The 14,424-nt window shown below is 35.8% G+C and overlaps 1 protein-coding gene across 1 annotated transcript in view; it reads left to right on the forward strand.

Annotated features, from left to right (window-relative positions):
- The window catches only part of TNKS (tankyrase), a 214,131-nt gene that overhangs the window by 104,815 nt on the left and 94,892 nt on the right, over positions 1-14,424 (forward strand). The window contains exons 4-5 of the mRNA XM_047855551.1: positions 4,990-5,026; positions 5,787-5,862. Coding sequence (XP_047711507.1) covers positions 4,990-5,026; positions 5,787-5,862 — 113 coding nt within the window. The remainder of the gene's footprint in view (positions 1-4,989; positions 5,027-5,786; positions 5,863-14,424) is intronic.

A 14,424-nucleotide genomic window follows, 5' to 3' on the forward strand; every position in this document is an offset into this window, starting at 1 on the left:
AAAATAAAAGGATCTCCACTAGAACAATTCTCTGTTCAAGCCTAGAATTTGAAAGCCCCACATTATTCTGTGTTTAGAATGGAGGTGGAGTGTGTAGTCTGACCATGATTCTAGACTTAATTAATGGTATGGACTTTGACTCCAGTATCAGAATGAGTGGGAAGACTGATAAGATTCAGAAATAGGAGGAAGGCGTGGAGAACTCTTACAACGTCGTAGTTTTTCTCCAGTTGTCCTGAAAATATTTAAAGATTTCAGAGAGAAAAAAGAATTCAAGAACTCCTGGAGCCATTGTTTATTAAAGTAGAATACCAGTCTATCTGCAAATTGCTTTTGGTGGAAGACCTGTAGCTTTAAGCTTCTTGAGATGAGATTATTTCCCAGTGCTTTAATGAAATTCCTTCCACAGCTACATAGTTAGTTCTGAATTTTCAAAGCTATTAGTGAAAATACAATGGAGTTTGTCACCTAAATTAATATTTTATTCCCCATGTAGGCTGTCATTTTAGCTACAAGAATCAGTTAATCTCTTATATTTGCTGGTACCTTGATGAGAAAGTATCTCTATAAGAATTATCAATTCATGGTACTATTTAGCACTCAGCAGCACAAGGGTCCCTACACCTGATAACTGAGATGATTGATTAAAGTCTTTACATAGCCCTTCCCTTGAGGTATCTAAAGCAGGAGGAATTAAGCATGTTAATGGAAATGCAGAAAGCATTGATCATTTGAATAGACCTGGAATGAATTTTTCTCATTCCTACTCCCTTGGTCCAAAATGTTAAAACAAACTAAAAAGGTTAAGCCCTGTATACTTTTTTTTTTTTTTTTTTGCCCATGTTTACAAGCTCATATGAGAGTTCTAATGCTTTAAAATGGTTTTGATGGAAATATTTAGCTTAAATAATATAAATAGGTTTAACCTATTTAAAGCTAGTTATTGTTAACTATTTTTAAAATTGTTTTATTGCCATTACTGTTTTGTTACTCTTTGGTTTACATCATCTTGTAGAGCTCAGGTTTGGTTAGTTTGTGCTTACATATTAGCTTTTTTCAGGGCCTGGCTGATCATGAATAATGTTCAGTAAAACCTTAGACAATTCATTTAACTGCCTCGGTGTCAATTTCATTAACTGTAAATGAATATGTTGCAGATGATCCCTTAGGAGAACAATTCTGAAATTGGAGGTGAGGTGACAGAAGAAAGGTGACTTTCAAACTCCATTTCCCTCATTGCATCTAAGAAGATGTTACCATAGGCATATATTGTGAATGGCTTCGAAGTAGACAAAAGTCGTAATTCTTTCTTGGTCCCTCATTGCTCTAAGAATTTGTGATTCTGTGTTCATAATCTTTCCATGTTATTTCCCCTCAACAAAGCCAAATGACTCATTTTTACAAAACTAAGTCTCCTTTGATTCTCTCACTTGCTAAAGAAAGAGGCACTTTTAAATGTTGAAATTGAGATAAGTCAATAATTATGACTCCTATTTATTGATGTAAGTTTTCTTCATTTTTATTCAAAAGGTAATTTTGCCTTCATACTAAGTGAAAAGAGAAGTTTTTTTTTCTAACTACCTCAGAGAAATAAAAGGGGAGTTTCATTTTTAACCTATTTTGACCGTTATTTTTTAACCTTTTTTTAAACCTTTCTTTTTAACACATTGACTCACACCTCCTGTGTGTGTGTGCTTGTGTGTGTGTGTGTGTATTTATTTTTACATATATCCTGGCATTAGTTTACTAAAAAGAAAAAGCAGTTCAGACTTTGAAAAGTAAACTTTGTGGCTTGCTTATTTTTTTAATCCCACTTATTTTATTCTAATCAAAGAAAAATATTTTAAGCTATCTGTTTTCAGCATTCCTGGCTGCTATTATCTTGACTGTAATTGCCTAGTTTCCTTTCCGGCTGATCTATTGCTAGCCTTTATCTGGATGTTATTAAAGAATATAAATGCTCCATAGAGCACCATATAGTCCCAGCCGGAATGTTCTCAGATTCTTTGCTAAAATGACACCAAACCAGTGGTTTGGCTGGTAAGTAAGTAGCTCAGATTTGTTGTCAGAATGTACAAGGGATTCTAAATTCACTGCTCGTTGTTCCTGAGATGTAGCATTTGAAAAACAGCTTCAGCTGTTTATGGATTATGGTCCTTGGGCACCAGATAGTGGATGTTGGAATGTATTGCAGAAAAGCTGATTAAAGTACTAGAGCCTCTAAAAGTAAAAGTAGAAAGTCATTTGTAATACCTGTGCCTGACTCTGTCGGGTGCACTTATATGGTTCCTTTAGAGAGCTTTGGTTTATTATCATCTTATCCATGCAGGAATAACCTTTTTGTAAAAAAAAAAAAAAAAAATGCGCCTTTTGGAGAAAACATTCATAAGCAATACTTGATGAGAAGTTTATGTGGGTAGACTGATTTGAACCTTGAAAATCCTAAATACTTTGCACTCTTATTATCTAGCTTATTAGAGTCTTGTTTGACTATGACTCAGCTTTCAATAGTAGCTACTTCAATTCCCAATTTTCATGTGTTGTGACCGTCAATCAGGGAATTTACACTGGCCCCAAAACATAAACTATGTCAGAATTCATTGTCCCTCCCCACCCCCTACCTCTTGGGCCACTTTTCTCCCCGGCAACAGTTCACAGAAGTAGAGTCTGGAGATATTTTATATTATTACAAAACTTACAGGTCTTTAAATATACTTCATACTCCTCTTGTTGAGATATTTCCATATTTCCTCATTATTTTTGAAGTAAAGTTCAAACTTCTTAGAGAGCCGTTCGTGATCTGTTCCTTCCCTACCCATTCCCCTGCAGTGTGAGTGTGGTTTCAGACTTACAGAGCTACTGTCTCCCTTCCTATTGGTTTTCGTTTCTGTTTTACACTGGTTGCCTGCTTCTCCTTCACCCTTTTTTCATTTTACCTGAGAATCGCTTGCTCTTCCTTCAAAACTCTGCGTACATTTCCCTTCTTCCAGGAAACCTTCCTTGAGCCACAATTACCCTGCCTCTTACTAATCTCAGTCAGACCAGCCTTTAAGCTGTTTATGACTTTCACAAGATTCTTTTCATACTCTACTGGGACCTTATGTTTGTCTGGCTCACTTAAGAGACCAATACTCCTTGAGTTCAGAGATGATACTGGGGTCTTTTGTGGGTCTGAATCTGGCATTTTCAAATAAATGTTTGTTGACTGACTGAATGACTTCTAGAGATAATCTCATAATTTGACTTACTTTGCCCCTGATCCTTAAGGCATCTGAGAGTATGGTTTATGTCATATTCCTCACAAGGAGCTTTTAAATTGACTCACTCACTTCCATATTGCCACCTAAAATGTGTAGTAAAGGTAGGTCTTTGGCTTTGGGAAGACAAGAACCTATTGGCTAGGAGATACAGTAATATAAATCTTAACACTGTCAATTAGCCAAAGAATGTGGAATACAATATATGGGAAATTGGAAAGACCAACTCTATGATGAATGATGCATTCTAGCTTATCCATGTAGATTGTTGAATCTGTGACTTTAGTGGTATATAAAATTTCCTTAGGAGGGAATAGATATTTAATAACTTCTTCCTTATTTGAAAATAACTGTTTACAGTTTCTAGATTTTAATGTAATCTTAATATGAGAAGCAAGACAAAGTTTGAACCAAAAGAATATTTGCCAGTGATGGGCTATAGAATTTAAGCGTGTACTTGGTTGTCCTTAGGTGTCTTTTGAGTATTTGCATCAATATTCTGCATTCTGTTACAAAACAGAAACAAAATGCAAAGAAATCCATATTTATAAATGATAAGATGTTTAAAATAATTTAAGCTTATTTCTTAATAGAATTGTAACATTTTCATTTAATCTAAAATTTTATTTCTTCTATGTATGGTTAATATTTGCTTTCATGTAATTATTTGCTTAGACATTTTGTATAATTATTTCTCTAATGATATAGCAAACTGACTCAGCACATTATAGCTGAATCATAGTCCTGGCTCTTCTTTTTATTTATTGAATAAACAAACACTGTATTGTTAAAATTCTTTGTCCTTCAACTGAGTTTGCAAAAGAAGCTTGTTTGTTAGATCTTGCATACTCTAAGGAATGTGTATCAAAGGTTTGAAATTATATACCTGTTTTTCAGTCTGCGATATTTTTAAAAAATAGAAGGGAGCAAAATTGTCCACGTCTCAATAGTTGGCTATCTGCTTACTCTCAGAGACCCCAGCATCTTTTTTAAAAATAATTTTAAGGGTTTCTTGTTTACTAAAATTTGGTATTGAATTTGTGTAAAGTCTGAAGATTGCAGCATGCTAGAATATTTTTGTCATCTAAGACTGTATTCACTGTTTAGGTTTTTGGAGCACTGCCTCCAAGAGGTTCGTAGCATTTGGTACGGAGTTCACGTATTTCTAGTCTACAGACCTACCCTATTGAGGCAAAAGCTTCATGATGCTGATGTGTTTTTTTCTACTGCTATAATGCTCAGCAACGGTAATTAATTAAAAAAAAAAACTTTCCATGTCATTACAAATAAAACTGAGGTTTTTTTTTTGAAGGCTAGTAATTTGTACCTTTAAAGAGCCACATTATTTTGCTTTTGTCTCAGAATGTATTATGCTTCACAAGTATACTGTGACAGCCTGAATAGGAAAGGGGGGAGGGGACATTGTCTTCAGCTGGCATGCTGTTATCAGAGGGAATGTGTTTCTGGACACAAGATTTAGCATTCATTGGTTGTCTGAAGAAAGCTATTTCATCTGAGGATTGGACAAGAAGCTGCGTCAATTTGCTGCCCGTCTCCAAGGCACTGGTGATGCTGCCTTCACAAGCTGGCTAACGTCACGGCTCCATCACCCAGCGGGGTGTGGACTCTCTTTTTCTGTTCTTCTCTATTTAATTCTCTATTTGCTGCCTACTGCATTTCTTAATCTGTCTTCTGCCAAATGCTAACAGCATGATATTTTGCAATCATCTAGGTGAATACAAGAAAGACGAACTCCTAGAAGCTGCTAGGTAAGTGATTCCATTCATTTTAAGTGAGTATAATGCATGTAAGGGAGAAAAGGGGGAGGGCAGGTGGAGGACTATAAAAATTATAACATGTTATTGTCTCGCTTGGATTTTACGTGATAATGCGGCTGAGACCCTATACTCAATCTCTATATACTTTGTTTTACATGATGTTTATTAAATGATAGAGTTGTGCAACATGGCAAAGATTACAAGGTTAATTTTATTTGGAACATTTCTCAGGGTACCTGCAGACCTTAGTTGCCCAGCTTTTCGGATGATCTTCGTGGAGTATTTAAAAACCTATCTCTTCATTTTTCTCAGAAAATTTTTCTAGCAAAGCTTGTCTGGGGAGTATAAAGTAAATGTTAAAATTCTCATCCATTTTCTTTTGTTCTTGGTCATTTATAATTTAATTAGTTAGCTTTGTTCATCATTTTGTATGTATTTTTAAGCCCAGTGTTTTAGAGCACTTATCAAAATAAAGTTTGTTTGTAACTAAGAAGGTGACTTGATGCAGATAAATAAAACCATTAAAAATGTAGAAAGATGTACTATCCAAGATGTACCGCTGTATGATGATTCACAGGAATTAATTAGGAATGTGTTGATTGAATTCAGTCTACCAAAAGAGAGTCATTGAGAACCATATACAGGAAATCAAAGCAAGCCTATATTATTTTCCACTCTTCTGAAAAATATCCATAAATATTCATAAGAAGCTCTATAATATCATAGGAATTGACTTACTACCTTTTTACAGGAGTGGTAATGAAGAAAAACTAATGGCTTTACTGACTCCTCTAAATGTGAATTGCCATGCAAGTGATGGGCGAAAGGTAAGTTCTTTAATATCCCCCTTCAACAATTTCTTCTTGCTTTATACTGAAAATTTTTGAAGTCGGCATATATGTGTATACACACATATATGTACATATGTACATACAACTATTTTTACTGGCATCTTTTCACCATAAAATGAAATGCTGCTGTATCTGTTATTGGCAGTTGTGACATATTCATAGAACTGGTGAAGCATGGGTTTTAAAGCCTTTCCTCTTAAATGTCAGACACTGAAAGTTGTTTGTTAAATAGAACTGCAGCTTTGTTGGTGATTAAAATTATAGCAACATATATTATTTTTTATGTATGATCTTGGAAATTGGAAATATTTGTTTATGTCCTATTTTTACCTGTCTTTGTTTGGATATTTGCATTTTTGATCTCCTATTTGGCAGCGGAAGATTTGCTTGCTAGATACCAACACTTTTTCCATTTAAAGCTGAGAAAATGCTAACAGTTTTTAGATATGTAACAGCACTGCTTTTTTGCTTGTTTTTTTTTTTTATTATTGGCTAAGTTTTTATCATGGTCTGTTGAAAGAAAATAGACTAAAGACGAGAGAAATATTCTGCATTAATTTACAGTTGCTACAAATGTAAGGTATGTATAAATGTACAGCTGAGTCTTCGTTACATGCTCTGCATTCTTGCCGAGTATGGGCCGAAATGTATCCCTTCACAGCCTTTGGTAATTGACTGCAAAGTTTTGCAGGGATTTGCCTAATAGATGTTGAAAAATAAAACACTCTGTATTGTAAAGCCTTGGTTAAAATGACAGCTCATATTTTAATGATTAAGGATAACTTTTGTATTTTAAAAATGTAAAATATTTTTGAAGTTGCACTGTGAATATTGAGGAACATCATTTGTGTCTAATATTTAAAGAATTAGTTTCTTTGAAATTATTTTATAGTGAAAATGTGCTATGGGAAATATCAGGATGGACGGTACACCCCTTAGATATATATAGTGTCTTTATAGTGCCTCTACACATTTTTCCATTCCAATGAAACCCATATAATAGTGGCAAGGAACCGAATCCTCTCCACAGAATATATGTTATTTGTTATTATAGGTGGTTTGTATATTATTTCATGTGGCCTATTGAGCATTCAGTTTCTCTGGATAATCTGGGGACAGACTTCTACTTTAATGGAAGGTTAAATTATTATACATATATCAAGCTATAAACTAGCAGAGATTTACTCAGTATTTGTAATGACTTTTGGGAGACGGTTTTAAATGATAACTGCTCATTTTTTCCCTTCAATTTTGAAGTTGCTTTGGGGATTTTAACATTCTTGAGTTACTTGGAGCTCCAGATTTTGTTTGGATCCTCTCAGTAAAGAAAGTGACTTTTATCAGTGTGCAGAAGAGGGCCTTCTGAACTATGGTGAGTGTAGCTCTGTCTTTAGGTAGAGCTCGTCTAGAGCCCAGCCTGCTTCAGTTTCCATAGTCGTTTTAATATTACAGACTTTATGTGAGATGGCTCTAGCAGGAGCCGATTTCTATTCCAGCCTCATTCTCCCATCGTCAGCCTTATACCTTACCAGCCCCATTTGTAGCTCAATAAGTCATAATAATTAAGGAGCACGAACACTGATAATTAACAAATTACCTCTTCTCCCTGCCTCACTCCCTGCCTAACTATATAAACTCCTTTATTTTTCCCTTCTCCCCAAAGGAGAATACACTTCCCTCATTCCTTCAGCTGGAACCAGTGTATTCCTTACCCAAATTCCTGGGGCTCCCTTTCTGTATTATTCTATGGATGGCATTTACCACAGAGTTTTTTCCTCTATTTATCCATTAGCTGTTTGTATTTTGCCCTGGACCAAGCCTGGTACCTTGCAGGTAGCCAGAATCTTAGGATATGACTATGCTCCCTAATCAACATAATTTTATCCTCTGACTGAAAAATCATCTGTGCTCTTTTCCATTTAGAAAATGAACTCAGAAGTGTGTGAATAGAAGATTTTATATTTTCCATTATTATATGTTATTACTAGTATTATTTTACTAATTTATTTTTGATTTATTATATCATGAAGGAAAGCTGTATTTTAATGTATAGAACATTGTTAAGAACGTGTTTCATACATTGTGATTTTGCTGTAGGATTCATACCATATAAATAATGTAATAATTCTCCAAAATGGGCTCCTATACTTTTTTAGATTATTAGTTTGCTCAAACTAGATAGAAAAAGAGAATTAGATGTAAGCATTTATTAGGTTTTCATGCTATGCATATAACATAAAAAATCAGTCACAATTGTTCATCAGTATGCAAAATGTAAATAAAATTTCATAATTAAAATTTAATTATATTCATATTTACATATTACCCTTATTTATGGCACAGAATAGTTCTTATTAAATGTGCCAGCTACGGTAAAGCCATAAAGTGGCAAATATTCTGGGTGCTGATGGAGATTAGGATAAGGTCCTTTAGTTATGACAGTATCTTTTGTTTTCTTGTTATTGGTGTCAAGAAAATGTGTAAGGAAATCTAGCTGTGAAATTACAAGTCTGTCTTAGGTATTTAGTATTTTTTCAGGCCATTTGCCTGTGTTTATCTACAATTAGGAAATTAGATTGTATATTAACAATAAAAGGATAAAGGTACTTTACATATATAGTAAGTTAGGTATATAAAGTTTTATTTCTTGAATTTGCATGTTAGAGCACAATACTGAATCAAACTTATTTTTAGCGGGTTTCTAAATGACTGTATTAATGCTTAACTGAATCCTTGCCTGTCTCTGTTTTTACTATGATTCCTGGTTTGTAAATTTAAAAAGCCCATGGAAATGTCAATTTCATAATGTTTTTAGAAAAGAAATGTTCCTTATACGTTAACTGGTAGGTGGAGAATTTGCCTTGGATATATGCGGGGGTTTTAGACTACAGCATTCCTCTTTAATGCAGTACATGGGGTTATACAATGACAATGTAACTTTTCAAAAGCCTCTTAATTCTATACTGTCACTTGGTGATTATCTAATTAGGTAATATACGAGTTGTTTGTGTTTTTATTTCCCATAGACATTTGTTTTTCTAACCTGTAGAATTCTGAAAATAGTGAAGTACCAATAAGGTTTTAAGTAATTTATGTTGTTATTTATGCTTTTATTTTTCATGTAAATCAAAGTGGAGCTGAGCTACTCTAGAAATTTCCAGTTGTTTTTTTCCCCAAAAATCAAAGACAAAATTTTTTTTGTAATTTTTTGTTCTAAAATGCCACTTTTATACATTTACATACACGTTCAAATGATGGCCACTTTAGAAACATAGGGGCATAGATATAACTTACTCTTCAATCTCCTACCCATTATGACTAGACAGAACATTCTACAATTCCTTATTTTGAACTACAGTGAAATGCAACTAGATACTGTTCCCTTTCTAGAATTCTTTTTTCCTATGTTTTCAAGCTTAGATTTGTTGTTCTTTAATCTCCCTTTACAGTATTTTCTGTCGAGGTGTTTTATTAGCAATTAGCCAAATAATTGTTTACCTGTAACTTTAAGGTGGCCGTGGTCTCTTGTTTTTCAGTATTAATTCTCATAAGGATACTTTTAGACAGTGAATAAAAAATATTTGAATACATCTCAAATTATTCCCATACTCAGCCCTCTTCAGAGTTCTCTTTGGTCCTTCTTGTATCATTTCCCTTTCTTGTCTGCCTATCCCCTTCCAAAATAAATGTCCTACATTCATCTCCTCCTTATAACAAGGGAGTAGAGTTGAGCATTACTGTATGTATTCCTAAATAGGAATATATATCTTTGCATGCATGTATGGTGCCTAATGCTGCTATGATTGTATGTCACCAAATAATGAAAGTAACTAATATTTGACTGGTAATTTATTTTTATAAAGTATTCAATATAATTTCTGGTATTTCAGGTTTCTTTGTGCTCCTTTCACCCATTAGGCCAGCACTTAGTACTTACAGCCTATAGGTCACTGTGCCAAGTGTCATGGGAGAGAAATATGTGTTTAACGGTATTGGTTCACAAGGAACTCGACAACTGATAGAATGATTAAGACATCATCCAATATGAAACATTAAAAAAAAAAAAAGGTCACGCTCCCTTGTGGCCTCCTTTGTGGGGCGCCGAGGTGACTCAGTCTCTTAAGCATCTGACTTCATCTCAGGTCATGATCTCACAGTTTGTGAGTTCAAGCCCCACATCGGGCTCTGCACTGGCAGTGTGGAGCCTGCTTTCGATTCTCCTTCTCTCCTCTCTCTCTGCCCCTCCCCTGCTCATGCCTTTTCTCCCTCTCTCTCAAGATAAATAAACTTAAAAAAAAAAAAAAAGCAGACATCATCCAGTATGTTGAAGTTAATCCTCTTAAAAAAATGTATGATTCCTTTTGCTGTGGTACAATTATAAAGTGTAGATTTAAGGTGGGTGGGTTTTGTTGGGGGGGGACTTGTATTTTAAAGCATTGGTTTTTAGACATGGATCCTCTTCTAAGAAACCACAGATATAGATGAACAGGCAGTTGGAGGAGCATGATTTAAACTCAGAAAGATTAACTAAAGGATATCTTTAAATGTCACATTTCTACTGTGTAAATGTTTGCCTCCATAAAACAGTTAATAAGAAGAAAGATTCTGGAAACAGAGAAAAGTAAAGTGTTTAAAAACTATTTTTTAATAGTGATCAGTCAGAAATAAAGTAGAATTTAATGCCATCCCTTGAAGATACCATAAAAAAATTATTTAGTTGAAAGAGCAAAACTACCCTCTCTCTCTCTGGCCCTTCCCCGCTCCAGCTCTGTCTCTCTCTCTCTGAAAAATAAATAAACATTAAAAAAAAAAGGGGGGGGGCGCCTGGGTGGCTCAGTCGGTTAAGCGTCTGACTTTGGCTCAGGTCATGATCTCGCGGTCCGTGAGTTCGAGCCCCACGTTGGGCTGTGTGCTGACAGCTCGGAGCCTGGAGCCTGCTTCAGATTCTGTGTCTCCCTCTCTTTCTGGCCCTCCCCCCCCCCCCCCTCTCAAAAGTAAATAAACATAAAAAAAAAATTTTAAAAAAGAAAGAGCAAATAGGCTGTAAGGTCGGACAGATTGGGTTCTCTTCTCTGCTGTTGCACTTTCTAAGTGTGACTATGGCTCTGTAGTTTTCAATGTACTCATGTGTAAATGGAGATAATCCTACTCATTCCACAAGGTAGTTGAGAGGATGAAGTTATGCCATCCAAGTAACTTAGTAGAACGTCAGTAAATTAGATCCCTACTCCTTTGAAACATTTTTTGAAGACTTTGGACATATTTAGAATGGACATATGTATAGTTTTGAGTATCCCAACATTCTCCACTCCACCACAGAAATTGTCTTTATTATCCAAGCTCAGTCCCAGATATCATTTGGATATTGTACGTTACCAGGTAATCTACAAAGCATATGATTGAATTAATTCTTTAGGAGCTCCGTCTTCACCACCCTCCGAAAACCTCACACTTAATAAATAAATTTGTTTATATTAACAGTTTGTAAATTCAGAAATATGTTTTTGAGCTCTATATAATCATTTTAAGACTATATTTGTGAAAAATTAATATCTGGCTGAAAATAATGCCACAGTATTCATTTGAATTGCATAGAGCACATCCAGTGAAGCACAGAGAACTTTCTTTTGTATTTATATGGGAGTGCTTAGGGTTGTATACCTTTGTCGTATTGTAGTATAGAATTTCTCCGTATTCTTGTTTAACAGCTGCCTCCCTCACTGTAAGTCTCCACCAAATATCAGGTTTGACCAGGATTTAAACAGCCTTTATATGGTAGATTATTACTCTGAAGACCCCTCAGTGAAACCGTGCCTCTCATTATTTATGCTTTGGCCGAGTTCCTTCTTACGCTGACTTTGAGCTAAACCCGGGACTGTTTCGATGCATAAAATGAAGCAGAAGGATTGCTCTGCCTCTTCTGGGACTAGCCCCTGAGGTATCCTGGCCGCTTGCCAGTTCCCTGCTTCTGGAATGCTCCTCCCTCTTTGAACCCGGCTGCCATGCCATGAGGCAGCCCAGGTAGCCGTGCGGAGGCCTCCAGCCAGAGACCCACTTGAGCTGAGGGAAGCCTCTAAACAAACAGCTCATTGTCCAGGCGTCCCAGGCCTTGTAACCTCAGTTGAGCTCCCTGTTTAGTAGCCTCCAGGTGACATCAGCCACCTCAGCACCCCAGCCCGTGCCACACAGAGTAGAAGAGCCACCTGCGTAAGCCACCAGCTGTGGGAGTTTTGTTACCTAGTAAAAGATAACTGATATACCCCTACTGTAAGAAAATAATAACTCAATGCTTGTTATCTGCTGGGCAAGAAGGTTGCATCTTTTCTCATGTAGATTACTGAAAACGGCTGTTTCATAGCTGTGTGGAAGAGTCCGTGAAGATTTAAAGATAAATCTCCAAATATATTTATTTCTTTAGCTATAAAGATGATTTTGAATTATATCTTGCAGTTTATGATTCTTTTCCCCCTCAGAGTACAAGAAAGTAATTCCATGTACATCTTTTGTGGTCATAGTCTCAGGGGAAAAAACAGGAGTTGGAAGCTAGAAGACCCAAGTTTTAAGGTAAAATTATTACTAGCTTTTAAGTTAAAATTCCTATGAGGCAAATTTTGTCATGCCTCCGAGTTCTCCATTTTTTAGCCTATAAAATGAAGGATTTGGGACACATGAGTTCTAAAATACCTTTCAACTCTAGAGGTGTCTGGGTAGGTCAGTTGGTTAAGCATCTGACTTCAAATCAGGTCATGGTCTCATGGTTCGTGGGTTCAAGCCCCGCATCAGGCTCTGTGCTGACAGCTCAGAGCCTGGAGCCTGCTTCCGATTCTATGTCTCCCTCTCTCTCTGACCCTCCCCCATTCATGCTCTGTCTCTCTCTGTCTCAAAAATGAATAAACATTAAAAAAAGAACACCTTTCAACTCTAACATTTTAAGATTGCAATGTATTTTGTTATTTATTTCTCATTAGAGTTAGTAGTAATTACCAGCAATATAGAATTGGATTATGTAAAGGTGTATGGAGTCACACGAGATAGGACGCTCCTGGAATCTGGAATAAAGTTTACATAGAGTCTTTTTCCCCTTTAAGAAAGTGTTAGCATTACCTGGGGGCCGATGCCTGGCTCTCGGTGGCCTTTAGTGGCCTTTATCATCCTCCTCTGTTCTTGGCAAAGCCTGGTAGATGAAAGGTCATACCACTTTTTAATATCCAACTTTTATGCACCAGAGTTCAGATGTTACATGGGATTACAGGAAGGTCAAATGCATCAGGGAACTCTTCAAGCACTTTACATTTAATTATATATCTAATCTAATCACTTCTTTAAAGTACATCTTGCTGAGCAATGCATGTCTTGCTGTAATGCAGAAATCCCTTAGAGCAAGTTTTCTTGCCTACTTATGATGGAGTATATTGTATAAAATCTTTATGCCTGTGTATATTCATTTTGTAACAATAAGGGCTTGAAAATGTCTTTTTTATTTTTCATTAGGGAATCGCTTCTACTAAAACAGTCTCTATTTTGTCAAGCATGACATTTCTACTGGTGAGGGTAATTAGTACCCATGCCAACTGTGCTCTGTTTCTCTCTGTGAGGAGAGAATTTTTAGTCGAAAGGGACCTGTGTTAAAAAGCAGGTGCTAACACAGGAGTTTATTTGAGCTCTGCTTAATCACTCTCCTCCTCACTTTGGTTTCTCCTATACTTGCATCCAAAAAGCATGTTTGCTGCAGTTTTCAACATTAGACTGGTTACTGGTCGAGGGATAGAAAAGGAGTGAGTACTAAATCGTTTTGCTGTGAGTATGATTCATTACTAAAATTTGAATTATAGGAGCCACTTCACAGAAGTGACACTTAAGTGTATTCTTTTCAAATGGCAAGAGTCTAAGTTTAAAGTGCTCTTTTTGCCTCTACAAGTAAACCAAACTTTATAGAGTACACTAGATTACAACTGCAGCATTCACTTGAAAAACATCCATCTGGCAGAGTGGCAAGGGAATAGGTTCTGGAAGAAACCTGAAAGTAGCTTCAGTGGTATTGCCGATGTCCTAGTTCTGCAGTTGAGTGGGATGGTGGGTAGTGTTATTAACATATTTTTCTGTATCCATTGGTACATGAGAAAAACATTTAAAAATAGTCCCATAATGATTATGATTTGATATGATCTCTTTGGCTTAAACTATTCGGTTAACCTCAGTTAACAGAGTATTCAGAGAAGGGCTCAAATCCTTTTAGTAAAGGGTGAACCTTAGTGGGTAAAAAGGCTTGCTTAGGAGCAAAGAGAAGTCTGATTTCAGAAACTTCGGGCCTGATGAGAAGCAGCAAAAAGTGAAGAGTTAATTATGGACTTAAGAACTTTGAGATTGTATGTAGCTTTGAATTAGCATTATTAGGAACTGTGGTCTGGCCATAATACAAAACCAATATAAAGTGTTAATTTTTTAATTCATTTTGTACTGCTTACCTGAAATCTTAGCTCAGGTTGCCATACCATAGACTGGTGACTTAAACAACAGAAATTTATTTCTCATAGTTCT

Source organism: Prionailurus viverrinus, chromosome B1 (assembly GCF_022837055.1).
Source record: "Prionailurus viverrinus isolate Anna chromosome B1, UM_Priviv_1.0, whole genome shotgun sequence".
NCBI classification, from domain to species: domain Eukaryota; kingdom Metazoa; phylum Chordata; class Mammalia; order Carnivora; family Felidae; genus Prionailurus; species Prionailurus viverrinus.